We start from the raw sequence: 26,573 nt of genomic DNA, 5'->3' as shown, positions 1-26,573 counted from the left end.
AATAGCTGTGATATAGTGAGTAATATTGTTGGCATCCAGTTTTCCAGGGTGAACCACATTTTGAAGTTTAGAAAAAGAAAGGTTTTAGTTTAAGTGGCTTTATGCACGATGACTAAGATTTATCATAGGCTAATATTTCCAACATAACTTTAAAATAAATCAATACATGAAAATGCATCGATTTAAATCAAAAGTCTGGAACAAACTCAAAAGTTCATTTACTCCATTAGGGCTGCCTTGAGGTGAGAACTTTATCTATTAATTGAACATTTCTGATGAATAAAATTGCATCCTTTCCTTAAGAAATATGTTCTTTTATTTCAACATTAGTAAAAAATTACCCTCGATGTCTAGTCAAAATAATTACTACTGAAATTTAAGCCCATTCTCTTCATTCTATCCTTAGTAGACATCATACAGCTGTTCAGAATGAATTTTTACCTTTGGGATTTTTAATACACGGAGAGACACATAAAACCATACTTGTTTTATTTACCCTCTTTTACAAGATACATGGGACATGTCTAAGAAATCGTTGTTAGACAGCCAGGCCAACATCATACTGTGCAGTGGGCAAAGATTTTTGGCCAAATGGCCATTTGGACAAATGAGAGTGTTAAAGGCACCTCTCACCTGAGCCAGGACATAGCCCTGCCGGCAGGTGACCCCTGGGAATGTCACCTCAGCTAATCACTTTAGCTCAGGTGTGCCCTCAACACTGTAGACCAGAAAGCATGATTTTCTAGCACTGTGACATGCTCCATATCTCAGGATGTGGCCAAGTAACCAAGATTAGAGACAAGGATTGAAGAACCACAATGACCATTTATTAATTTACAAGGAATACCGTAACTCATCAAGGGGACAGAATATTAATGTATATAATTGTGTTCTCTACAGAAAATCTCAAATGACATGTTCAAAGTGGAAATCAGATAATGGCACTTTCTCATTGCAGGCATTCTGAAGCCTCAACCTTGTACATAAGCCCAGCGCACCCCCATGGACGTGCTCACAAGTCCCTGAAGGACTTTGCCTCGATGTGCCTCTCGTGCTCTATCATACTTCACACCCTCCTGTTCTGCTGCTTCCCCTCCTCTCCCAGAGGACTGGCACTTGCTGCTTTCTCTGTGTGCTTTGCTCATCCTGTTGACCTCCACAAGCTGTTTGGGGCTCAGTGCAGGTGTTCCTCCCTCAGAAGGGCCTTTCTTGACCGAGCGGCAAATTTCCCACCTGTACTTGCCACTTGCTGTCTTCTCAACATGTTTGATCGATTCTCTCACCTTCTCTAGAACGTCCACTCCATGGGAGGAGAGGCGTTCCGTTTGTCGTCCACTACCGTAACTGGAGGGGCTGCTGGTGCACAGTGAGCATACCACGACCGTTGGTTGAATATGCTAATTCATCCTGCCTGTGCCTGCGTCCCAGGAGGAAGCTAGGTTGCTGCCAGACCGGGTTGCCGAGCCTGGGAATCCATGTCACCGGGTTTCACATCACTATTTTGTCTAGCACCTGGGTCACTGGACTCTGAAGAAGTTTCCATGACCATCCCCACCAAATACACACATACTCAGACTTCTGGGGGACTTTCTTTCAAATATATTTATTCATTAAATTTGACTGTGGCTAAGCCTTTGACTGAAGGGCATTTGATCCTTTTAGGGACAATTTATATACCTCAGCAAAACTTCCCCCTTTCTTTAAATATGATGACCTAAGAACAATCTTTGCTCCCATGGTCAGTGTCTTAGAACATTCCAGTACATGGCCCTCCTTTCTGAGCTATCCCTGGGCGCTACCTGCAAGTTAACAAAGGGGAATCTACCAGCAGCACTGGCAATAAAACTGTATGCATTGTTCTCCATCTTCTGTCTTCTCAAACACTCCAATGATCTTTATTGTTTACCCATGGTACGGTTAAGTTTTTAAGGATAGCATAAAATCCTGCCCAGATCCAGCTACCCCTTTCCAGCTTTATTTCTCATTGCTCCATCTGACTCCCTTCGCACTTCAATACTGAACCATCAATATTTGCAGGAGGCTGAACACACCGTGGCTTGGCATGCTGCTCTGGCCCTGCTTACGCTTTTCTCTTAGAACCCTCTCCGTCCTCTTTCCTGGCTACCTGAACGCAGTCCTGGCATCCTGTCCTCTAGGAAACCTCCCATAACTGCCCTCCACTCCCCGCCAAGTCAGTTGAGGTGCAGCTTTCTACTTCAAGGGCATTTTGTGTATAACTTCACCCATGTCGTATGGGACTTGTCAGTTTATGTGTCTCCCTGAGCTCTTTACTGGAATCCCAGGCCTGAAACACGACTTGTCATTTTGGGTTCCATGTTCCTGGAACAGTGCAGGCCACATAGCAGATATCCAATAAGGGAACTGGCTAGAATTGAATTCCAAGTGACTCGAGGCGGCATCCAATGCATGGTTATTGTACTTGGGTCAGGGAAGTAGGTGGTAAACAGGGGTATAAGAAATGAACTAGCTGGGAAATGAAAATCATGCCAAAAAGTTCCGGGAAGTCTGTGGAAGTAATACAATCCTGAAAAAGCCCTCACTGGTTTTTCAAGCTAAGCCTGTAAGACGGAGCAGATTAGGACAGGTATTTTCCTCATATCAAGATTATAAACCCAAGTTTATGAGATGCATGGATCCCATTCTGAGCACTGTGCTAGGTGATTCAGAGGTATTCTCTTTTTAGTCTACACCTCCGTGTACAGGCAATGATGGTTCTCCCCATTTTATAGAACAGGGAACAGGCTTTGCTCTAGCAGGGCTCTATGTCTAGCATGACTTCTCCTCAGTTACCCATTCCTTGTTGGACTGAGACCAAGGAATTCTACCTCCAATCCCCATTCTCTCTCAGCCACGCAGGGAAACTCTCCTGGTGGAAGGGAAGAGGCAGGACTCACACTGTGGACAGCCTATCCACATAGTGGTGTCCTCAGCTCTCAAGGTGTCTGTGCCACAGGAGCATTATACCTGCCCAGGGGGCCTTTCTGTTAGTCCAGGCCTGCCCTTAGTGATGCTGTGAAGCTGTTCCCTTGCTCTATTTGTTTTCATTTTCCTCCCTCTTTTGCTTCTTCCCAGAACTACCCCCTACCTTCATGTTGCCCTTAGTTGCGCGCGCGCGCGCACACACACACACACACACACACACACACACACATTTATTCCTCATGAATATATTTACTCATTCTGCTATCCAAGGCCTCATGCTCCAGATCCATTATTTCTGCCAACCCTCTCCCACCATTATGGCACCTGTTCCTCCAGGAGTCTGCCAGTTTTCTGCTTGGAATAGATCAACCTGAGAAAACAGATTAAGTTTCCACTAACTTATAGCTGTCCTCAAGTGTTGCTCTCTTCATTGGGATTTCTGTTTTACAAAAATAAATCACTGCTCCCCAAAGAAAGATGTTCTGATTGGAAAGAGTAGAAGCAGTGCACCAAGTCATTTGCAAAAATAGGGTTGGAAAGGATGACGTTGAAAAGAAAGAACAGAGAGTTATTTTTATGTCCTGACGCTTCCATTTACAAGCTCTGTGGAGTGGGCTACCTCCCTTACGATTCCCCCTTCCTTTTGTGCAGGATGCAGCTTCTAATTTGGACTTTCATTAGCAACATGACATTGAGTAGGAGTTCTCTAGGTATTTTTGCTTGATCCTATTTGTAAGAAAATTCTGAAGAACTTGTCATCTTCTTGGAAAGGGATTGTTTTGACCATTTTTTAAAAGCACTTTTTAAGTTTAAGTATTTTATATATACACACACACAAAGTACTCTTTTAGTAATGAACACCTATTAAATATTTAGTTTTTAGATTCCTAAATTTTATGTGTATATATATTCTTGAAATATTGCTTTTTTATATTTATTTTTAAAGATTTGTTCATTTATTTGAGAGAGACTCTAAAGTTGACTCCATGCTGAGTGCAGAGCCCCACTCGGGCTCGATCTCAGGACCCTGAGATCACAACCTGAGTGGAAACCAAGAGTCGGACACTTAACTGACTGAGCCACCCAGGCAGCCCTATATTATTATATTTATATGGACAGTACAACGTGCATGTTTCCATGTCTGGATCCTTTCACTCAGTGTTATGTCGATGAGATTCACTCTTGTTGTGTGGAGAGTCGGCTCACCTTTTTTCATTTTTCTTTAGTATTCTGTTGTATGAATACATATAATTTCCTAATTTGATCCACTGTTGATGGACATCTTCGTTATTTCCAGTGTCTTGATATTGACAGTTATGAATGAGGCATCTACATACAATCTCCATATATGTCTTTTGTCTCACAGATGTAGGCACTTCGGCTGAGCTCGTACGTGGAGTGTGGATACTGGGTTCTAGAGTATGCCTTGGTTCAGCTTCACGGTAGAACAGTCGGCCAGAGGACAGGGCACCAACTCAGCTTTCTGCCAACAGGGTCTGCCCATTTTTGAGTTTTTAAAATATCTCTTAAAACTTGAAATATGAAGCTGTGTTAGTTAATTTAGGCTGGGCAGACACTAAGCATGAGGAAGGATTACTGACGGGTAACAAATGCTCTCACACTTCAAGGCAGCCTGCAGAGCACTTGTTATACTTTCTTTTGATTTTCTTAGCTATCTACAAGGATTCTGTGAGGTAAATGTTGTTATTTCAGTTTCACAGAGTAAGACAGCAAGGCGCACAAGGCAGAAAGTACTTGACAAAAGAGAGGAGGCCAAGAATCAGCAGCTTGGAACACAGAGATTGGCATCTTTTTTGAAATTTTAAAGGACTAGCATTGGCACATTGCAAGAATCTTTGGTTCTGAGAGAAGTTAACTTACATATTTAGGGAAAGTGGCTGTGTATCTGATTTGGGTGAAATTTTATTTATTAAAAGCTATTTTCCCGTTAGAGGTTTAGAAGTTTTGAGAATTTTTTTAGAGGTTATAAGATTAGAGGTTGCTAACTTATTTTGATTAAAACTTCATGTGTCCCTACCTACCTAAAAGATCCCCTTAGAAGGTATTCAGGGTCCCTTCATACACACGAGCAAGAGCGCCACCTACAAGGCATCCCACTACTTTTGCCCACCAGTGGTGCCTGGGACCTGGCGGAGAGTATGAGCAGCTCATTTGATTTCCTTTTTTTCCTCCAACATATATTAATTGAGTGACTTCTGGGTTCTAGATTATGGCCTTTACTACTTTACAGAGTTCCTGTTCTAAAGGGAGACACAGACACACGCATCAGTGCTAGGACCCATGTCTATCATCTCTCAGGTAGAGCTTTTGTGATTGTATCTCTGGTGAGCATTGGAGAATGGGCAAACATACGATTCATCCAAATTTGAATTAATCTGAAAAGATGAAGTTCCCAATTTTCCGAGATACATTTTTAAGAACATGAAAGCCTTCCTTTGATATAAATTCTTCACTTTAAGTAAAAAGTAAAATTAGTAGTTGTATAGAGCTATTACCTGAAGAGAAAGCTAATTATCTGTGTCAATCCGAAATTTAAATCCATGGTCAGGTTTTCCCTTGATTTATCAGACAGGTGCTCTCTATATAAACTGGGACTTTATTACAAACACTCAAAATGATTATCAGTTTCAGAAATCAATGGGAATTTCGTTTTGTGAGAATTGTATTTTTATAAATAGCTACATACATATGTAAGACTGGAGCTCAACACATATTGCTACTTAATAGGGAAGAGGCATTTGTAGTTCAATATTAATATATCTTTAAAAAATCCATCTTGGAGACATAAAAAATGTCTACATGACTGATAGTGCTAACAAGGCACTTATTTAATTATAATTAATGATGGAGGCAACACATAAAGAATGGGCTCGATTTTCAGCTGATTTAAAGAAATAATGTGTCCCACATAAACCTGTCATTCCACAAGAACCCAATATATACACAAGATATTGCAAATATATCAAATGGGTTTTATTGCATTTGCCACTCCTTTGTTCACAACGCTATTTCGAAAGGGAATATATTTTAGGAACAGCAACTACAGAGCTGTCTTACTTGTCAATCAAGTGCACTACTACTTTTGGCATAATTTGATGGCATGATTGAAGAGATAAAAGCCAAAGAACAAAGTGTAAAATTCAAAGAATAAAGAACGTAGACATGAAAGTCGAAAACACATTTTATAGTGGTGGTTGTTTATTTGACCAAGAAAAGCACCACGTTAGAAAGAAGATATTCTTTGTTTTTAGAAGTTATAAAATTCTTCTTAGGCATGGCACTCTTGAACAGAGGAGCAGTTTGTCACCATAATGCATTTACCAAATGCATTATGGTAAAACAATGGGGCAAGAGCTCCCACCGGAAGTCTTTATTAGCGGCTTAGAACCACACAGGGTTTTTATACGAATCCCACATAATTTGTACTCATATTTACTCCAAGGAACACTGATGGAATCTTTATATCCCTAATTCTCCTCCATGAACTAATCCAAGATTCAGATTCTTTGACAGAATGCATGCATAGATATTAAAAGAGCATTTGGTAAACACTATGTAAGTTTTCACTACAACGATTGTTGTCTTTCTTGTGGGTTTTCTGGATTGCTCATTTACTATGCTTTTCTTTTTTTGCAATTGTGTGGGTAACCACAACCTTGTTCTGTTTTCTTATTTTGTTTAGTTGAAACAAAAGTACAGTACAGATTGGGGCTCCCTGGATTTCAATCAAGGCAGAGGATAAAGGGAAGACTTAGATGAGAAATCCATTTTTGCCTGTGTGTCAGGAAGGTTCCTATTGGTCGGTGGAATGAAAACCATGAAACTCCTCATTGCAAAGTCATGCAGAGATGGTCAGGGGGACAGCTGATGGGGGACTTTGAGAGGGAACCTGTCTCATCCTGAGCTACTGTTCCAACTCCTGCCTTCCGGTGCCCATAGACTTGTGGTAGAATCAGCAGGAAGGACCACCTGTAGCTTCCATTTATTAGTCATATTTCTGCTCTTTAGACCAGAAAAAATAAATGCAATGCCTTCCTGCCTAACATTTATGACACTCCTTCTAAGTGTGCTCCTGTCCTCTTTTGAAGGTTTCTTGATATCATCCTGGATGGTTCCATTTGGTCGGTTTTCTTCTCAAAAAGGTGACATCTGGTACTGACCGCAAACTTCCATATATGGTGTGCGTAGATGTGGTCTTAAGCATGACTCCTTTGAAATAAAGTCTATGTGCTAATAAGGGTAAAAATATGGCAGCCCCCCGAAATCATTTTGTCTTGGAGTTGAACTTCAAAGTCAGTCTGAGGATGTTTTCTAATATATTACTTACAAGCCATGTTCATCCCTTCTTATATTTGCACAGCTTTGTATACTTTTGGACTATGTTCAAATTTTCTACTTATCACTCCGTAACTCTAAGGAGTGATAAGTAGAAAATTGTGTGTGTGTGTATATATATGTTTGATTAATTATATAATTATATAATAATTATATAATTTATATATATATATTTTTTTCCAATGGCTGATATGTTTAAACTATTAGAATTTTCTGCCAACCAGAATGTTACTTATATCTACAATTTGGAGCATCTTCGAATTTGGTATTTTACTTTTTGCTTCTCTTCCAGTCACTGGTACAGACACCAAATTCACTGACCAGGCTGGAGGAATAATACCTAGAACTTTTTTCTGTAGTTCAATAACACTCTATTAATTAGGATCAGGACATTTGGAGATCAAACCACAGTTTAGAAACGACTCTATTGACCTATCTCCCTACCTATTGGTCAGTCACTTTGTCTTCCGAGTATTAATTTAGGATTGTTCTAAGCCAGGGATTGATATATCCGTGGATGTGCGTTGATATAGACAAAACTCAGATGGATTTTCCTATAAGACTGAATGGAGTATTTCGCACCTCCACCTACCATGTCCCTGTGTGACCTCACCTCCCACCCCCAGTGCGTTCTTCCACACTATATATACGTATCATATATTATATATGCACCCTGTTATGACTACAGATACAGCATATGGTCTTAAAAGATAAAGGCAAATAGAGGCAGGTCTGAAAAAGTAGATCAGTCTTGTCTAGATCCCAGGAAAAGAAACAAATTGGGACGACTCCTATAAAACTCAGAAGGCAGTGTATTTGCAGTCAAAGAGGATAAAAGAAGGAACTTTCTGACAGCATCAGGAGACGATGTGAGATGGGCAGTGCTCCTGATGATGGATCAAATGCATTATGGTAAAACAAAATTGCCCCTGTATTCTAAGTCAGGCACATTCTGTGAAGGGTCACATGCCCCAGGGACCCAGGTGGCAAATAAAGTCTGCTCACCTCCATGTGTGCTCTGCACACATCTGTATTTAATTTCCTGCAAATTACTCTTAGTTTTTACTTCTTGTCCAAAAGGACACAGTGAAGGCATTATGGGATTTAAAATGTGTTTTAGATAGGACACATTCAGACCATTTGTTAGAACATTACTCAAATCTCCCAGAGTGGCTAGCATGATTTTGGTTTTCATTCTGGTTTCCTTTCATGGGGTTGTTTGCAAACTGTCTTTCTGACCTATAGATTTGGAGCATGGGGGTTATTATAATTTCCTCGTTTTGGGGTCCTGGCTTGCATGTGGCAGGGAATGTGGTCCTAACTGAACTTTTGATAGTCTCACAGTCATGATTTGGGGCAAGCATGAGAAGTTTGCTTGGGAGCACATCTTGCTTTCTGACATAGTCATACTATTGTTATTTGCAAATGCAAAGTGGAATTGTTTTCAATGGATCTCTAATAAATTGAATCCTTTTTATGGTACTGATAAGGGTTATTAATTATTAAAAACATATGCTCAGGGCACTTGAGTGGCTCAGTCAGTTAAGCTTCTAACTCTTGATTTTGGCTCGGGTCATGATCTCAGGGTCCTGGGATTTAGCCCCGTGTGGGGCTCTGCTCTCAGCGGGGAGTCTGTTTCAGGATTGTCTCTCCCTCTCTCTTCCCGTGCTCTCTTTCAAATAAATAATCAATCTTTAAAAAATCCCAACAAAACATATGGGCAGTGATACAATACTATTGAGGTATTATACACTAGAAATTCAATACAAAGAGGAAGTCTCAAAATCAAAACTCCATGCTAGCGACTACGGACTTTGTTTCACTCGGCTACAAAAAAAAATCTCATGTTTTTCTTCTGATGTTCACTTACCTGTAAATAACTAAAGCAGGTTGCTGTATTTACGTACAGTGAATATATTTTACAACTGAGAGTGATAGCATGATGCACTTATGCATATTCATGCAACCTACATGCTGTACCATTTTTAATGAGTCGATAAAGAAAACAATCAGCCAACTATGGATATTTTCTGGTTAGGTATATATGAATTAAAATTAATGTTAATATGTATTTACTGACTTATCGATTAAAACTCAGTAATAATTCAAGCAAAGTCATAAAATACATTACATATTGTCCAAGTAGTAAAGCTTTACTGAGAAGTTGCTAGTATTACCTGTAGAATTTCCAGAGTTAATTGTCCATAAAAGAGCTAGAAGGGATTTTCAAGCTTATATCTCTTGCTCTATCTCTAGCAAGAGAATCCTAAAATTCGAGGGTGAAGAGACCAAAATATCTTCCGTTATTTGTTTTTATATAAAAAATGCGGCTTTCTTACCTTGAAACTGTGCATTAAATCCTTTGCGTCGATGGTTACTGTCAGATGTAAAGTGAAGTCGTAACCAATTCTTGCTACTTATCACAGGAGAAGGAAGGTTCATGCCAGTCAGCCTGGAAAGAGAACGAGAAAAAATCTCCCTTGTAAACCAACAGAGCAAATGTCTTATAGCAAACCCACTTTTAAAATTGACTACTGATAGCCATTATTTTGAGATCTGAAGACAGAGGTCATTGATTAGCTGCGCTGAAACCTCGAAATGACTCGGACAACTTCATGTGCGTCCACATACCAGCGCTGTATTTACCCTTGATGGAATGAAGGCTTTCACCAACACTTGACGTTTTGATTCTTCTTTATTAATGATGGGTACATGAGAAGATACTCTTTTGATCACTCATTTCTTTTCATCAGGACCTCAATCAGAACGAATTATAAAAGGACAAGAAGTAGGCAAATGGTAACATTCTGCTTTTCACTCTTTGAACACATCATGATTCTGTTTCACCTCAAGTGCCCTCAAATACACTGTTTATCATGCTGGATAGCATCCCATATTTCTAGGGTCCCATCTACAGAATTCACAGCATGGGCCTTTCCTACCCACGGGAGGAAGAGCAGCGTGTAGCGGATTGGTGACCAGCACTGTCAAAAAGATTTGAAATGAAATAAAATTATGTTTGGGGAAAGCAGTATATTAAACACAAATCTTTCAAAGTCAGACACAATCCATCTCTGGATAAGCTGTTTATTTAGCTCCCCTTAAACAATAAGCTCCCCTTACCTTAATGTGTGCTTTAGTTTTCAGGAAAAAAAAGTGAGTAATTTACTTCCTACTGAAAACCTGCGTTATTAAGAAGTAGGTGATGGGTATCAAGGAGGGCACGTGTTGTGATGAGCACTGGGTTTTATATGCAACTAATGAATCGTTGAACAGTACATCAAAAACTAATGATGTACTATATGTTGGCTAATTGAACATAATAAAAAAAGAAAAAAAGAAAAACAAGTGAACGTCTTCTCAGGTGGTAAACCCCCCTCCCCCACCACCACCACCATTGGTCGTACAGCGGCAGGGTCAGTTTTGGCCAGTGTCAGAGGGATGCTTGGACTGGGATGCCTCAGGTATGGGGCTGTGTGTGGCTCTGACTTGTAGGAACTGTCTGAACGTCCACTTGCCAGTCTGCAAGCTGGACCTGAAAACACCTCCACCAAGGGGTTAAAAGAGATGATATTGATTCATGTATAAATGCCCCTAATGCACATTTTAAATGTCACCTATGACTATTCATTGTCTAATTATTTTGCATCTCTGTTGACGAATCTGTTCTCAAAATGATGCTTATTGGTACAGATGATGAGTAAAGGTTTAAGCAATTTGCTTGTAGCTGAAACCAGTGCTGCCCTTTGCGGGCTGCCCTGTGAGCACCACAGCTCTTGGTCAGGCTGGAAATTGTATTCCGTGCACAGGATTTATCAGGCACGGGTGGGTAGAGAGTGTTTCCCTCCTTACTCCATTACCTGGAGGAAAACCAGCATCAAATGAAATATGTAGGCAAGGTTTCTGATGTCGGGGTGTTCAATTTAAACTCTCAGGTTTAAAAATGTGCAGTACCCATTTAAAGTTAAAAGCCCAACCTTGACTGTAACCAATTGCAACAGTGTTTATGTCACTGTTTGAAATAATCTTCCGTGAGAGGAAATACACAACTCAGATCTGCCTATTTGCTTGGATTTATGTAGTTCTGACTGCTGAAGTCAGATACAGCTGCTTCCAGGAAACATTTCATGATTCTGATATTTTGTTCGAAGGCTCCCTCCCCCACCACCTGTTTTCCTTGGAGAGCTGATGCTAGAGATTCTCTTGGAAACAGGTTACCCCTTTGCCTAATACTGGCAATGACCAGAAGATAAGTAACTTCTGGATTCGAAACCCAGAATCTATCCAGCTCACCTACATATACTTACTGAAAGTTTCATAACTGAATCCCATGTTTATTTGTTGTGGCTCTTATTTTTTTTTTTCTTAATTAGTTTCTTTCCCAGTGGTTTTGATCTCAAGAGCTCAGTGAGTTTGCAGTTTAGTTGTGTATCAACATTAGCAATGCATGTAAATAATCCTCTCTTCACCTCCCACATTTGTCACATACCTACCCACAAAAAAAAAAAAAAAAAAAAAAAAAAGAGCCAGTTTTGTGTTAATCAACACACTTCATCTGTAAAGGGCCAGACAGACATATTTCAGGGCTTACTAGTCCTGTGGTTTCTGCTGCAGCTGTCCAACTCTGCTGTTGGGTGCAAAACAGCCACAGAATGGGGACAGTTGTGTTCCACACTTCGTTTAGAGAGGTTTGCATTCATGCCATTTTTCTGAGAAACAAAATGTTACTCATTTTTTTTGTTGTTTTTTTCCTGCTTCAAGTTTTTATTTTAAATTCCAGTTATCTAACATGAAGTGTAGTATTAGTTTTGGGTGTACAATATAGAGATTCAACACCTCCATGCATCAGCCAGTGCTCACCACAACAGGTGTGCTCCTTCATCCCCATCACCTGTTTACCCCCATCCCCCTACCCTCCTCTCCTCTGGTCCCACCAGTTTGTTCTTTGTAGTTAAGGGTCCGTTTGTTGGTTTTCCTGCCCCCTCTCTTTTTTTCCCCTTTGCTCATTTGTTTTGTTTCTTATATTACACATATGAGTGAAATCACCCCAAAGTTTATAGCAGCATTATCGACAATAGCCAAACTATTTGGCTATAGAGAAACACCCCAAGAATCTGTCAGTCAAATGATTAACAGAGAAGATATATATATAATGGAATATTACTCAGCCATAAAAAAGAATGAAATCTTTCTATTTGCAGTGACATGGATGGAGCTAGAGAATATTATGCTAAGTGAAATTAAGTAAGAGAAAGACAATTTTTACTCTTTTTTGATGTTTTTTCAAACTTGAACAATGTAAAAACCATTTTATTTATAGGTCAGATTTGGCCTAGGGAATGTGCTTTGGTATATATGAGGCGATTTGTAAAAATACTAAGCAGATAGATAATTAGATAGTGTACATCAAGATAGTGTAACTAGCTTCAAGAAACTTCTACTTCCTGTACAGATTCATTTTACCTAGAATCAAAGGTGAGGACTTTGTGATAATTGAATAATTCATTGCACATGGTTAGAGCCAAGCCATGCAAATGAGTCACACTCCAGAGTGGATTAATATGCATGGATTTCTTAATTTGTCTGTGGAAAATAAACAAATATTCACATCCTCTTTCTTTGGTGTGTTGAGTTGGTGGTTGTTCTATATAAGACATATTCTTTGGAATCGTGACTTTTTCTGTCCTCTCCCACAGGCCTGAGCTAATCTTAAAGCTGTCGTTTAACAGTAAGCTTACATTATAAAGTCAATTGTTCCTTCATTCCACACTAATTTAAAGGAAGTTGACAAATATACAAGCCAGTGGATGTTATACCAAGATTTACCAAGAACTTGGATGATTTAGGTAAGATTTAGAGGTAAATAATTCAACTAAATACCTTTGTGGCATCAGAATGGCACTCAAAGGTACCCAATCCTAATCCCCAAAGCCTGTGACTACATCACCTTACACGGAAAAGGGGACTTCAAAGATGTGATAAAGTTACAGACCAATGGAGATTATCCTGGATTATGGGGTAACCCAATGTAATCAACAAGACGCTTACAAATGGAAGAAGGAGACAGAAGAAGAGAATCGGGGAGAAGAAGGAACCTATCAGGGAGGTCAGGGGGATGCATGTGAGAACAGTAGCCATGGTCGTTGACCCTAAAGATGGAGAAAGCGTCCACAAGACAAGGACTGTGGGTGGCCCTTACACAGCTGCAAAATGCAAAAGTATGCATCTCCCCTAGAGCCTTGAGGAGGAACATAGCCCTACTGACACCTTGATTTTGTTCCAGCAAAACCTGTGTAAGATTTTAACCCATAAAACCATACAATAATAAATTTGTGTTGGTTTAAGCCATTGGGTTTGTGTCAATTTGTTGTGGCAGCCATGGAAAACAAATCTTTATATATATAACATTGCATTCTAGAACAGTCCAGAAAGAGAAGAAATTCATTAGACTGTCATCATTAATAAACCTGCTAATAAACCTATTAATAATCTCAGTTTAACACATATAAGTGATTGAACATCAATTATCATTGGCTTGTTTTCTTAAAAGCCTTCCTTAGTTCTTAGCTCTATGTCTTCAAAGTCTGCTGGATTTGGTTTTCGACTTGACATACATAGTGAGCATAACATACAAATCAGAAACATTTTGCAGAGAAAAGATTTAATAATGACAGGTATCCAGCACATATCTTTGTCTGTTACCTGAGAGTGTCTAATGTACTCTTAATTTTTTTATCCTAAACATATAAAAATGCAGAACAATTATCAGGAGAAATCAGGGGGTTCAAATATATTTGGACTTAAAAAAATTAAGGACACCTCAACATGGTCTGCCAGGAAAGGGTCTTTCTGAGGCAATGTTAGATGCATTTCATTTTTGGAGCATCTCAAACTAGGTCAGAAAACTCATAAAGCCTCACAGTGAGAATATTGAGCAGTCCCTTTAGACATGGCTAAAGGAATTGGTAGTTCTCACTCTTCCCCCCAAGATTGCCAAATTAGGCAATTTAACCCATTGGCAAACTCATTTCTTTCAAAGATTCAACAAGGTTTTGCTGCTGCCAACAGTAAAAATAGATGTAGGACCCATGGGGTACTTAAAGTTAAGAGGACTTCCTTTGAGCCAAAATAGAACCCGCCAGTCCGTTCTACTTTCTCCAAAGAGTTTTACCATAGATTTTAGGATTCTATTTATAATATGCCCACAACTTCCTCTCCCACTTAACCTCCCTCAGCCCCACACTTCTCAAGTATAACATGAAGGGTTTGAGCAGCTTGTTGTTCTCAAACATTACAGCCTTGTGTCTGTGACTCATTCATCTTACTTATGTAACTTGAAAAACATGGAGTCAATTTATTGAGATAATTTTCCAAAATGCATTTGGAAATGCTAACGTTCTTGAGAGAGCTCTGTTTGAGCACTTGTTTGACATTAAGCCAGATTTCTTATGTCTTTAGAAAATCATCATATAAATTGCTAGGAGTTTCTCTGTAGTTAAACCTCTTTAACTGTGATGACTAAGAAGCCAGAAAGCATTAATACCATCAACACAGACTGTAAATTACCCACCCTCCCTAAGGAGCCTAAAGAATTTCATAAACCTATTACTTTAAAGAGCCGATTGCTTGTCATCCAGAGAAGGCCATCTAGAAGTCGTTACATTTTCCTGTGCTCTCGTGGACATGTAACCAACATGACTCAGAAAGTAGTGTTCCATTTATCTCTGTTTTATGAAAAGTAAATGGAAGAATCTGATACAACAAAGGGTTCCTGAAATGTCATGTTTCTGACTTATTCGTGTTACTAGGGAACGCCATTGTCTTATGAATATATATTGAGTTCATACTGCTATTCTTAGCTTTATTTTGGACTTTGATGAAAGAAACAATGGAAGTTAAAAGTATTTTAAAGGTATTTCTTACCTTGGGAATTCATGAAAAGAAGAGATGCAGAAGTCTATGTGTGTGTGTGTGTTTGTGTGTGCACACAAATATATACATACACAGATACACATATAACTATTGTGTTATATAACTATATAAAAAGATTTCTAGAAATTGATCCCAAAAGTTTCACACCCACATATCTACCCTCTGGGAGAAGCAAACAAACAAACAAAAACCCACCCACAGCCTCTTTAAAACCATGCCACAGAAGGAGACCTCCCCACAAGAAAGTTCTTTCTTTCGTTACAATCAATTCTGTTTGATGTTTCTTCCACTTGACATGGCATTCATGATTAGCTTCCACATCGGTCTGCTCTCTCCTGGACAGTTTCTCTCTCTGGCTTCACTCTGCTCAAGGCATGCATGAAGATTCTCTCAGGAGTAAACACTGATAGCTATTCTCCTCCCTCTTGCGAACTTCACCCACACTTATGTGTTCAGTCATCACCTTTTCCATATTCTGTGCTCCCCTCCCTTGTATATTCTATGCTGTTTACAAAAATGATTTCTAGTCTCTAGAGCCCTCTGTCCCCCTTTCAGATGCCCAGCTCATCTTTTCAGACTCCATACCCTCCCCATGGTTTCTACACTGGGATGTGCTTGACTCTGGTTCAGTCCCCCCATGGAAAGCCCCATCTGTGCTCCTTCCTTCCTCCCTCAGGATCTTTGCAGATACTGCTCTCTTGCGCTGAGACAGGACACCCATCCACCCTGGTGCCCCTTCCTCTTCACTTGCTTAGTAATTCCTGGTCCTCCTGTAAATTTCAGAGGATGGGTCACACTGTCAGGGAAGCCTGACTTGACTGTGAAGTTGCGGTTGTTCCTCCCTGGTAATGTCCTCTCCTGGCACCTCTCGTGCAGACATTTCAGAGTGATGACCTGGTTACCTGTGTGATTATTTACCAAATGGTTGTCTTTCCAGGGACATAGGAAGCTTGTATGATCTCCGCTGTCCCTCTGAAACCTAGCAAAGTGCTGGGCATATAGTAGAAGCTCAACAAACATCGGATACATAAATAGAATAGTAACTTTCACAAGGTGAGCATTACTCCATGCAACCCTTCCTGTCACATTACCAGGCTGGGGTGTGTTTGTGTCTAGGTAATGTCTTTGTTGGAGAAATCATACACCTTTATGGCACTGGAGGAAAGCAAAGCAGGAGTGGAGAAGCAGTGCCAAGAAAACAGCAGTGGCTGCATTTGTGCCCCAGGTCCAAGGTCTTTGCACAGAGATGTGCACAACTCCAGGAAATCAGATCTGAATGGACTCTCGCAAAGCTCCATGTCTTTACAACTTGGACAGGCCATCCAGTGTCTCCTCACTTTAATAACCCCTAAGGGAATCCAGAGAGATCACCACTCACCTGTACCAGAAATGTCCTCAGCACCCACCCCTCAGCTCTGACTTTGGCAGCCATTAAGCTTTTTGGTGGATGTTTAGACCATAGACACCATGCCTCACAAGTTTCTGTATGTGGTAAGCTCTCAGATGTATAATCCTGGCCCCATCAAAACAGGCATGACAGCAGTGTATCCAAGGGAGGGAGCAGATTGTGGGACATACCCTCATCTCATAGATACCGTCTGGACCCGAGACCTGCATGCAAAATCTATTCAGATGCTAAGCTGTGTGCATGCAACCCTGTGATGTCTGCTACACTCCTCCATTCTAACCAGGCACTGCCTGTGCCCTGGCCAGATTGAAACCTCCGCTCACGCTATTGAATAGATCTCTTCCTGTCCCTGTGCTCTCATCCACTCTGTGCAACTATGACATCAACTTCCCTAAACATAATTTAAATCAAAATTACAAATGACCTGCATGTGACTGACAGCATCCTGGACACTGGGGACTGAGCTGGAGCCAGCGATGATATCCAGCGTGCATCAGGAGAGGGCTGACACAGAACGCCTGTCACCAAATGGGGAATGCAGATTGCCATACGCACCCACAAAAGGACTTTACACTCTTCACACCTAGAGGTGTGGTATCTGAGTTGTGACTTGTCAGCTGAGTAGATAACAGGGGCCACTGGGGAGAACAATGACAGCAGTCTGTGCTGATGCCCACGCTCAATCATGGTATGCCCTTTCCTAAAAATACTTTCATAGCCCTAAATCACTCCAAGAAAGACATCAACTTTCTTAGCATGGGATTGAAGGTACTTCCTGATGAAGACTCCAACCATTGCTTGTCTTATCTCCTATAAGTTCTTTCCAGAGTCCTCTGAAGCCCACACGGGACAATGACTGTTCCCTGGCTGCCCCACGTGACCGTGCTTCCATGCCTGTATCTCCTGTGCTCCCCCATCTGGAGCCCTGTAGCTGACTCTTGCCTGTTTACATTCTTCTCAAATTTCAAAGCTTTCCCTTATTATCTAAGGTATGATCAACCACCCTTTCCTTCATAATCTGTTAGCACTTGCTCATATGGTCTATGGAAATGATAAGAATCTGTCTTGTATTTTTGGTGGCCGTGTGGATGTCTGTTTCCCCAACAACTGTGAGCCCTTTGAGGGCATGACTAGCATTTTATTAATTTCTCTCATCCTTTTGTTACTGTACATACAGGAAAGTCTCGATAAATCCATTTTAAATCGTTTCTATCCTTTTATTTTTGCTCATGATGTGAGCTACGAAAATAGCAGCACACCCTAAGACTGTCAAAAATTAAGACCGTTAAGAGAATGCCATTCCTATCTTTCCACACACAGACATTTCTCTGCAAATATGAATGTCGAGTGGGATAGATCTGGCATCACCTTTTAATTCCTCCTAGAATAACCATGGGACCCAAAGCAGTAACACTGGACTCACTCAAGACAGTGAGAACATCCGTCTGTCTCAAGGAAGGAGCACGAGGAGGACAATTGAATCTATTAGAGATGGGGCAAAGGGGCCCAGGACAGACAAGAGGGATTTGAGAGAGGGTCATAAACATGTCCAGGACTTCGGCAAGCCAGGCATTAGGAATTAACCCAAAGGTCAAACAGAGAGGATCATTTGGGAGAGAATGTCACAAATCCTGTCCTCTAAAGCTTAAGGACTAAATGTCAGGGAATTGCTCGGAACGAAGCTCGGGAAATGGCTTAGACAGACAAGTAATAGGATAAGACAGTCAAGCGGCAGCAGGCTCTGACACCACTCCTCAGTGGGAAGTCCCCTGGGCCCCTCGTCCACCCTCCAGCTAGGGGAAGGCCAACCCAGGAAGGCGGCATTACCCACTGGGCACTTTCTGCTTCCTAGACTGGAGAGCGGCCCTACCTCATCCGGGACTGTGTGCGTGCCCTTCAGTGTGGGGGGACCTGGTCCACACGTGGTGCAAGGTCATATCTGCATTAAAGATCTCAGTGGCAGCAGGCTAGTCTGGATCTAAGTCAGTGACCTGGAAAACGAAACCTCCAGTGTCCGTTTCTAATCCTTTGCTCTGTCCAATATCCTGGCGGGTTGTTTTATAACTATCTGTGAAGACAGGTGTCTGGCCTTTGCCAACAGGAAAAACGTTCTTTGTCTCCTATATTACTTGGACTTTCAAAACAGCTAACAGTTGGTGCTAGACATGGATGAGTATCAGTACCATTTTCTAATCATTAAAAAAGACATCATCTACAGATTTCCATAATAAATGCATGCACCATTAATACTTGAAGGCCGGCAACAACAACAACAACCACAACAACAAAAGGTAAAATAGCATTGATTTCTGGATCACTGATCATTTTCTCTTTGATATTTTTAGCATATATGTTTTTTAAGACATTATCAAAAATATTTCCCCCTCAATTTTGGGGTAAGAATAGTCTTATCCTAGACCCTTTCAAGAGTCTGAAATGAGAAGAAGGGGAGATGCAGTGTGAACCTGAAGAAATACAGATATTTAAGGGTGGGTAACAGGAAAGTGTCCTCAAGGATTATGGAGAAGTGAGCAGTGAGGTGGGAAAGTTGATGGCTCAGAAGATAAAGGAAAAGTGGATCTTTAAGAGGATGGCTGTTAGCTTCCAGACCCACAAAGTGGCTGATTGTATGTCAGAGACACATCCTTTGGCTTTGGCCAACTGATCATGTGGGATTGAAGAGGGCAGTTGCTTTCACATCCCACGCAGTGAATAATCTGGCCAAATGGTAACAGCTCTTATTAAATAGGATTGGGGAATCCACAAGGTCCGAACTTGAAGAGAAAACATCCTTTCAGGTCAATCTGTGTTCAGAAATTTCTTTCATTGATTATCTACTGCCTTTAGAAAACACAGTTCCAACCCGTTCTTTCTGCAGGTTTCCAGTTGTGAAATACAAAAGAACATGGACCCACGTGAGAGAATGTACATCCAAGTCTAAGTGGCTCAGAACACATGGACATCTGCCACAAAGTCTGAGAACATGTTCAGTTCAGTGTGTAGTGTGGGAGAGTCAGATTAGCTGTACTGTTTCTACATGGTCCTGTAATTGGAATTTGTACCTGTATTTGCCCCTTCCAGCCATTCTAGCAAAGAAATGTAATCTCCTTACTAGTATGTAAACCAAGTCTATGTATCACACATTTCTGGCACAGTCTTAGAAATGGTAGGGCTTGTCCTAAGCTTTGTCAATAATTTCATTTAATAAAGTATTCTCTTGAATATTAATCTAACACAAAATCTCATAGGCTTTAGGAAATGTAGACCCTAGAGATATTAAATATACTCTTTTTCATAGAACCCCCTTAGCATTTTGTTTTTGCTGTTGGTTAATCATTCAAATACATGCCTTTCAATTTACTTATTTAAAAAATTATATATTTCATTTATATTTTATTTTTGCAAGCTTTACTGAGGCATAATTGACAAATAAAATTGATATACTCAGGGTGGTATACTATGTAAAATGATTACAAGCAAATTAACACATCCATAACCTCAGATAGGTACCTTTTCTTGTGATGAGAACATTTAAAATCTACTCATGTAGCAAATTTTAAGTAAATAATATTGTATTGTTAACTATAGTCAGTATGCTGTGCACCGGTCTTCAGAAATTATTCATTTTATCATTGGAAGGTTATACCCTTTGACTAACCTCTCCCCAGTTCCCCCTCCCCCAGGCCCTGATGACCACCATTCTACTTCTATTTCAGAGTTTGGCTTTTCTCTACTCCACATCGAAGTGAGTTCATCAGTATTTCTCTTCCCGTGTCTGGCTTGCTGTGCTCAGGACAATGCTTTCCGGTTCATCCACTGCACGGTCTTACAGGTGACAGAGCCCATTCATCTGTCTAGGATTCACTGGTTGGTTGCTTTGACTTGGAATAGGTATTGTTTCCGCCATTTTACAGATGAGGAACTAAGCCTCTAGGCATGGAGTATGGTTTTCAGACTTAGCTACAGTACTTGACAGGTATATTTGCCTAATGAAAGTCTAATATTGAGTTGGCTGCCTTTTAGATTTTGAAAATGCACATTAGTGTAATTCTGTGGGACTATGGGAGCTGGTCAAAAACAAATCACATCCCAATTTACAATCCCTTTGTTCACTGAGCCGAATGCCAGCTGCTTCTTGAAAAGGTGCAAGAGCTCAGGTCTGATCAGCAACAGGTGAGTCTGGGTGACCTCAGAGGGCTTACTCCCAGAGAACTTCAAGCCAGCCTCCTAGTTCGGTCAGGCGACACATGCTGCTCTGCCTTCGCGCTGAGCAAGGTTTGTTGACCTTCATCACTCTTCCCTGTTAGCTGGTCCTTCTTGCTGGTAGGATTCAATATCTCATTTAAACCATTTAACTCTGGAAGCATCCTGGGGATTGTGAGTCTGTGTTCAGGCTGTCGGTGGAGGGAATTCACAAGAGAATTTCATATTGTTGTAAATGGCAGGATTTCCTTCCTCTGATGGCTGAGCACTATGTCATTGTATGTAGGTATATATTTATATTCACATACATTGCACATGTGTATACATATACATTGCCTGTGTATGTTGTATATGTATGTATGAATGTATGCATATCACTTTATCCAAGGAGAGCCTGCTTGGTTCTTAGAGCTTTTCAAGCATCTGTTATGTATTGAAGGAGGATAAACAGGGCACAGGAGTCCAGGTGGCTTCCTTGCCAGCCTGCTGACACCACACCTCAAGAACAGAGTTGTTTTTATACCAGGAATGGTGTTTTTTTGTTTTTTGTGAGTCAACGTGGACAGAGTTGAAGGCACTCGTTAACCATACAACAGTTCCTTATTAATAACTACAGAGTTCAACCGACTAAAAATCAATGAATACGTATGTTTACTTTTGCCATTTTTCTATGAACTTTTAATATCCAGAGATGACAGCGAGATTCTACCCACTTGAAGGCAATTATTGTAATTAATTTGAATTTTCACTGTTATTCTTCCCTGTCAGTAACAACATAAACCATAGTCAAATAGTAGTCTGTAGGTACAATCATCTTGAGAAGAATTGGAATATCGTTAAAAGAAAGTTGTACCAAATTGCATGAAAATACCCATTAAATATTATATTTAAAAAGGCATTCGCTGTTACAAAAGCATATTCCAGAGAGATTCAGCTCATAGTGACATCCTGAACCATTGTTTCTTCAACAGGTAAAGAGTAAATAGTAGGTAAGTAAGTAAATAAACAAATAATTTTTTTAAAAAGTCACCCAAATTCATCTACTGTTCTAAATACCTTCCTATACAGGTGTATATAAAGGGTGTGCCTCTTTACATACTCTTTACAAACCTGCTTTTTTCTCTTTCAGAGGATGTTCATTATAACTGCACTAATACACAGTTTGTCGATTTTATGTTCTCTCCCTCTGAATGAAGGATCCATTACAGACCAATGCCCCAGTGTAGCTCTTTGATATCATTTCTGCTAGCTTAATACATTTTATAATAAAACACATGACGAGGAGTGTGTTTTGAATCAGTGCATTTAATTCCTTAGGATCAACCCCTAGAGGTAGAATTTATGGGACAAAACGGAAGCACTTCCTCAAGACTTTCTTTTATACATATCATAAAAGTGCCCTTTAAAAAAATCAGCTGAGGGAAGAAGGCTTGCAAAAGTACTGTCTGAATTTATACTATGACCTTTTTATGTCTTTTGTTTTAGATGCAGTCCGATTGCCAGTTCTCTGTGAACTCTGCACAGAAACACCTTGCTTTTCTCTTCTGTTGCTCCTCTGTTCTTTCTCTCATCAGAGCTGTGACCACGTCTGTCTCTCCCACAAGATTCAAAGCTTCCCGAAGCCATGGTGCGTGCTTTATCAGTGTGAAACCCCCCGGATAGGATTCCCTATTACTTGTATCTGCGTATTGCTGCTTTTCCTCCGTAATGAGGAAATGCTGGGAATCGTGAAGAGCTCTGGCCACACAGAACAGCCATCACTGGGCCTGCCAGGAAACGTGTTTTGAATGTGTTTATTTTTTTTCCTGTTATTACTGACTGATCGTCACAAAATTATAATTTCCTGTCCCCGTCGCTGCGATCCCTACGCTTTCCCATCTGCCACAAAATCTGCACACAGCTCCGTTTTTCTTTACATTCTCTTAACCAGGGAATATGCAGCAGCTCAGTAAGAAACGAAAAACAAAAAACAAAACCGAATTACAGAGCAACCCATTGTTTAGTCTCAAACATATTTTTCAGGACTAAAGGGATTGTTTTCAGATTGCCAGGTGAGTTTCCTCTTTTGCTGGGAGGTGAACAAAGCTTCCACCCGGGGTCGTTAACGTGGGAAGTGCGCATATGTGCATGTCTGTGTGGACACTGGGCCATATTGTATTCTTGGGAGCTTGGAAGTTTCTATCCAAATTATTTTTTTTTTAAAACCTACTATGTGCTAATTATGACTTGGTACATTTTGGGGGAAATAATGCCTGTTTCAGGGCCAGCTACTTTCTGTTTTCAAATTAGTTGTGTTTGGCTCCCTGGAGCCACCCCTGTCTCTGAGCTCACGGCGGGCCTTCCGAGCAGGTGCCGCTGGAAGCCCAGTTTCTACGCGCTCCTCTTCACCTGTGGTGGCTCAGGCTCGTAGGCAAAGAGCAGGTGCAGTTCAGGCTGCATTTCTTCAGTCTCTACACAAACAACTTGAAAGGGAGAATTTTCATTCAAAATGTTTTGCACAGAGGAGACGAGGTTCTTTTCCCGTGCTGCTGGGGGAGGTGAGCAGGGCCATGTCTTGTCATCAACTTCCCAACACCCAAGAGATCTGAGTTTTTGCACTTGTGGTTGCATGGATGCTTGAATAACACTGCCAGGGCAGAAACACAGCCCTCCCCCCACCCCCCAAAGCCCCCGAGAGCTGGAGGGCAGGGGCTCAGACCCTGCCATCTGTAAAATCTCCCCAGAGGGCTCGGCCAGGGTAGGGGAGTGGTGGGGCGGCCCCCGGTGGCCCAAGCTAAAGGAAACTGGACACTGGCCTCAGTGGCATCGAGTAAATGATTAAAATGACAGTATTAGTCACTTTTCCCATTTCGAGAAATCCTCTGTGATCTCTTTACTCTGCGTAAACGCTTCAATTTGGTATATTCTCACATATCTTCTTGCTGTCCCAATTTGCCCACATTCAAAGCTGCCACAACCCTGATCTGACCCAGATATGAATAGGATAAAAATAGCCAGAAGGCAACTCAACAAGCCGTGTAATATCTACTGGCATTCAGTAATTACAGCATTTATCCAATTCCCGGCTGGTGAGAACCTGTGCCCTCGTTTAACGGATCCAGCGAGAAGCCTCTAGTCCTGGCATCCCGCTCCCTGGTTCTACTCTTAATCTTTGCAGTTGATATCAGGACGATTTGTGTGAGAGCCCTAAATTGTGAATGAATGTTTCCTTTTCTCCTTGTTGGAAGGGAGAAAATGTAAAATACAAATTCATCCCGCAAAGACTGAATGGTCCATAGGGCCCTGTGACAGCCACTAACCACAGTGCTCTGCTCTAACACGTGCGTGTCCCAAGCTCCTGCAGCCACACCATCAACCCTTCCTCTGTGTCATACCCCTCACCTGTTTGTCCCCAAAGCGTACAGCTAGCCTGAGCTTTAGATCCCGTGTGAGTCACTCGGGGATAAAACAGAACGTGCCTTACATATTGTTAGCAAACGTCAAATAAGTGCAATGTAAATATTTTCGCAGTTTTATTAGATTTTGGACTTACTGTTTCTTTGCTGGTTGAGAGCAACAGCGTCTTAATTGATCTACTCTCTGAAAGTGATGGTGATGACGATGGTCATGACGATAACGGAGATAATAGTTAACCCAGAATAAATATGATTCAAGTGTAGCCCCCTTTTATACACTTTGACACAACTTAGTCATTAATTGCTCCATATATGGATTATTAGTGTTAAGCATAAAAACAGACCTGGGGATCTGTGAGGTTAAGTAATTTGCTGCAAAGCTAAAAAGAGCCTGAGCCTGAATTAAAGCCACAACCCTCTTTCCCTTGCTCTTACGGTACACTTGCTTTCCCACCCACGCCATCTTTAATGCTCGAGCTTTGGCTAGTTTCCTAAAGTACAGGTTGAGTCATGCCGCTTCACGTCTAAAACCATTCACCGTCCATCTCCTGTTAGACCCTGAGGGTTAAATATCACCATCCTTAGAATGTCCTCTAAAACCTTTGATCACCTGGCCTCACCTCACTCTTCAACCTTATTTTTCTCTGATTCTTATCCATTGAGATTTGGCCCAAATGCCACCTTCCCTATAAATTCCTACAGATTCCCCCCATCAGAAAGGCCTTCCTATGCATTCGCCCAGCATCTGAGTTTCAGTGGAGCAAATGGTGCCTTAGATTTTGTAGCATCGCTGGTTGTCTGTCCCCTCCCTAGGATGCAGCCATGACATAGCAAGAGAATGTGCTGTCTGCTCCTTGCATTGGCTGTGCCTCCACGACACCCTACTGGGGGCTGCACTGCACTGCCCACGGGCCACAGAGAAGTTTCAGTACATACCTATGTGACTGTTGTGTACTTGAATCAGTATTAATCTTTCCTTTCCCTCGGTAGCTGTCAGAATGCCAATGTTTTCTGCACTTGCCTCGTTAAGCTTCAGTTCTGAATGGATTTCAAATTCTCACTATCCTTTTTGAACTATGGAACACATAGCTGGAGACTGTTGAACAAATCAGTTTGACCAGTGCGGAGATTAAAAAGAATAACATCTTGATTTCTGCTAATTAGACTCAAATTTAAGGGAAAGGATTTTTATGTACTATTCTGATCAGCAAAATATGGGGGATGTAGGGTCAATTTGTAAACTAGTGTTCATTTGTTCACATAAAACTTAAGTCAGAAAGGGATTTGGAAGTATGTATAAAACACTGCAAAACAAGATAAAAGCAAAAATTCATATCGTACATTGGAAGAGTTAAAGGAAAGGGAAAAGAGGTAAAGACAAGATGAATCCAGGCATGAGGCTAGGCACTAAAGAGATGCTCCCACACATTTGGTCTGAATCTTTCAGCAGACAGAGCAAAAAGGGAAATGGGATTTATTTCAATGTGCACATCAACTGAAAACCAACCGCATTTTGGGGACAAAAGAAAAGGGGTAATAGATTCATGAACATCATGAAAAGAACACTGGTTGAGGTCACAGATGATATCATCAGTAGGATGGTGACAAGAACAACAAGGAAAACTTTTAGAAGAAAGGATAGAAGAACTAACTTTTAGAAGAATATCTTAAAATGTTTCCTCACGTACACTCATGTGCTAATGTCAATGTATAGTTCAGTACAAGCTATGAGGGGTTGGGGAGGGACCAACATGATGCCATTAAAATAGGTTCTAGTTCTTTAATGATTATATAAGCATATGGTTCCATTGCTATGTGACTTGAGTGGTGAATTAGTTTTGTTTCTTTACTAAAAATCCACAAAACTTTGCTGAGCATTAATGTGATTGCATGGTTGGCTGCATTCCGCCAATAGCAGGGAGGTTATCAATCTAGGCTCAGTCCTTGGACTTCTCCCCTGGCCTACCTTTACCCTCTCAGAGCACTCACCCAGTCTCACGGCTTTAAATGCCATCTATACGCTGGTGATGCCAGTATGCATCATCAGTCTTGACTCTTTCCTGGAACTCCAGACCATGTAACCAATGTTCAACTTGTCTGCTTCATGTGGTGTCCAGTAGCCATCTCTGAATGAGCTCATCCACCAGAATGTTGGGTCCTACCATGTGAATCTGCCCCTCTCCCATCTCCCCGTCTTCCTTTCTCTTTTCACACACATACCCTATTCATCAGCACATCCTATGGATCCTACCTTCAAAAGAAATCTGTATTTGACCATTTCTCAGCATCTCACTGGGACCCCTATTCTCATCTCTATGGACCCATGGTCTCCTCCA

At 41.0% G+C, this 26,573-nt stretch overlaps 1 protein-coding gene across 1 annotated transcript in view; it reads right to left on the bottom strand.

The window, feature by feature from the left end:
- CSMD1 (CUB and Sushi multiple domains 1) overlaps nt 1-26,573 on the bottom strand; it is a 1,580,412-nt gene that overhangs the window by 703,879 nt on the left and 849,960 nt on the right. Inside the window, exon 6 of the mRNA XM_040643176.1 lies at nt 9,639-9,751. Coding sequence (XP_040499110.1) covers nt 9,639-9,751 — 113 coding nt within the window. The remainder of the gene's footprint in view (nt 1-9,638; nt 9,752-26,573) is intronic.

This window comes from Ursus maritimus, unplaced genomic scaffold, assembly GCF_017311325.1.
Source record: "Ursus maritimus isolate PB19 unplaced genomic scaffold, ASM1731132v1 scaffold_28, whole genome shotgun sequence".
Classification (NCBI taxonomy): domain Eukaryota; kingdom Metazoa; phylum Chordata; class Mammalia; order Carnivora; family Ursidae; genus Ursus; species Ursus maritimus.
This window is presented reverse-complemented; position numbering and strand designations above follow the sequence as displayed.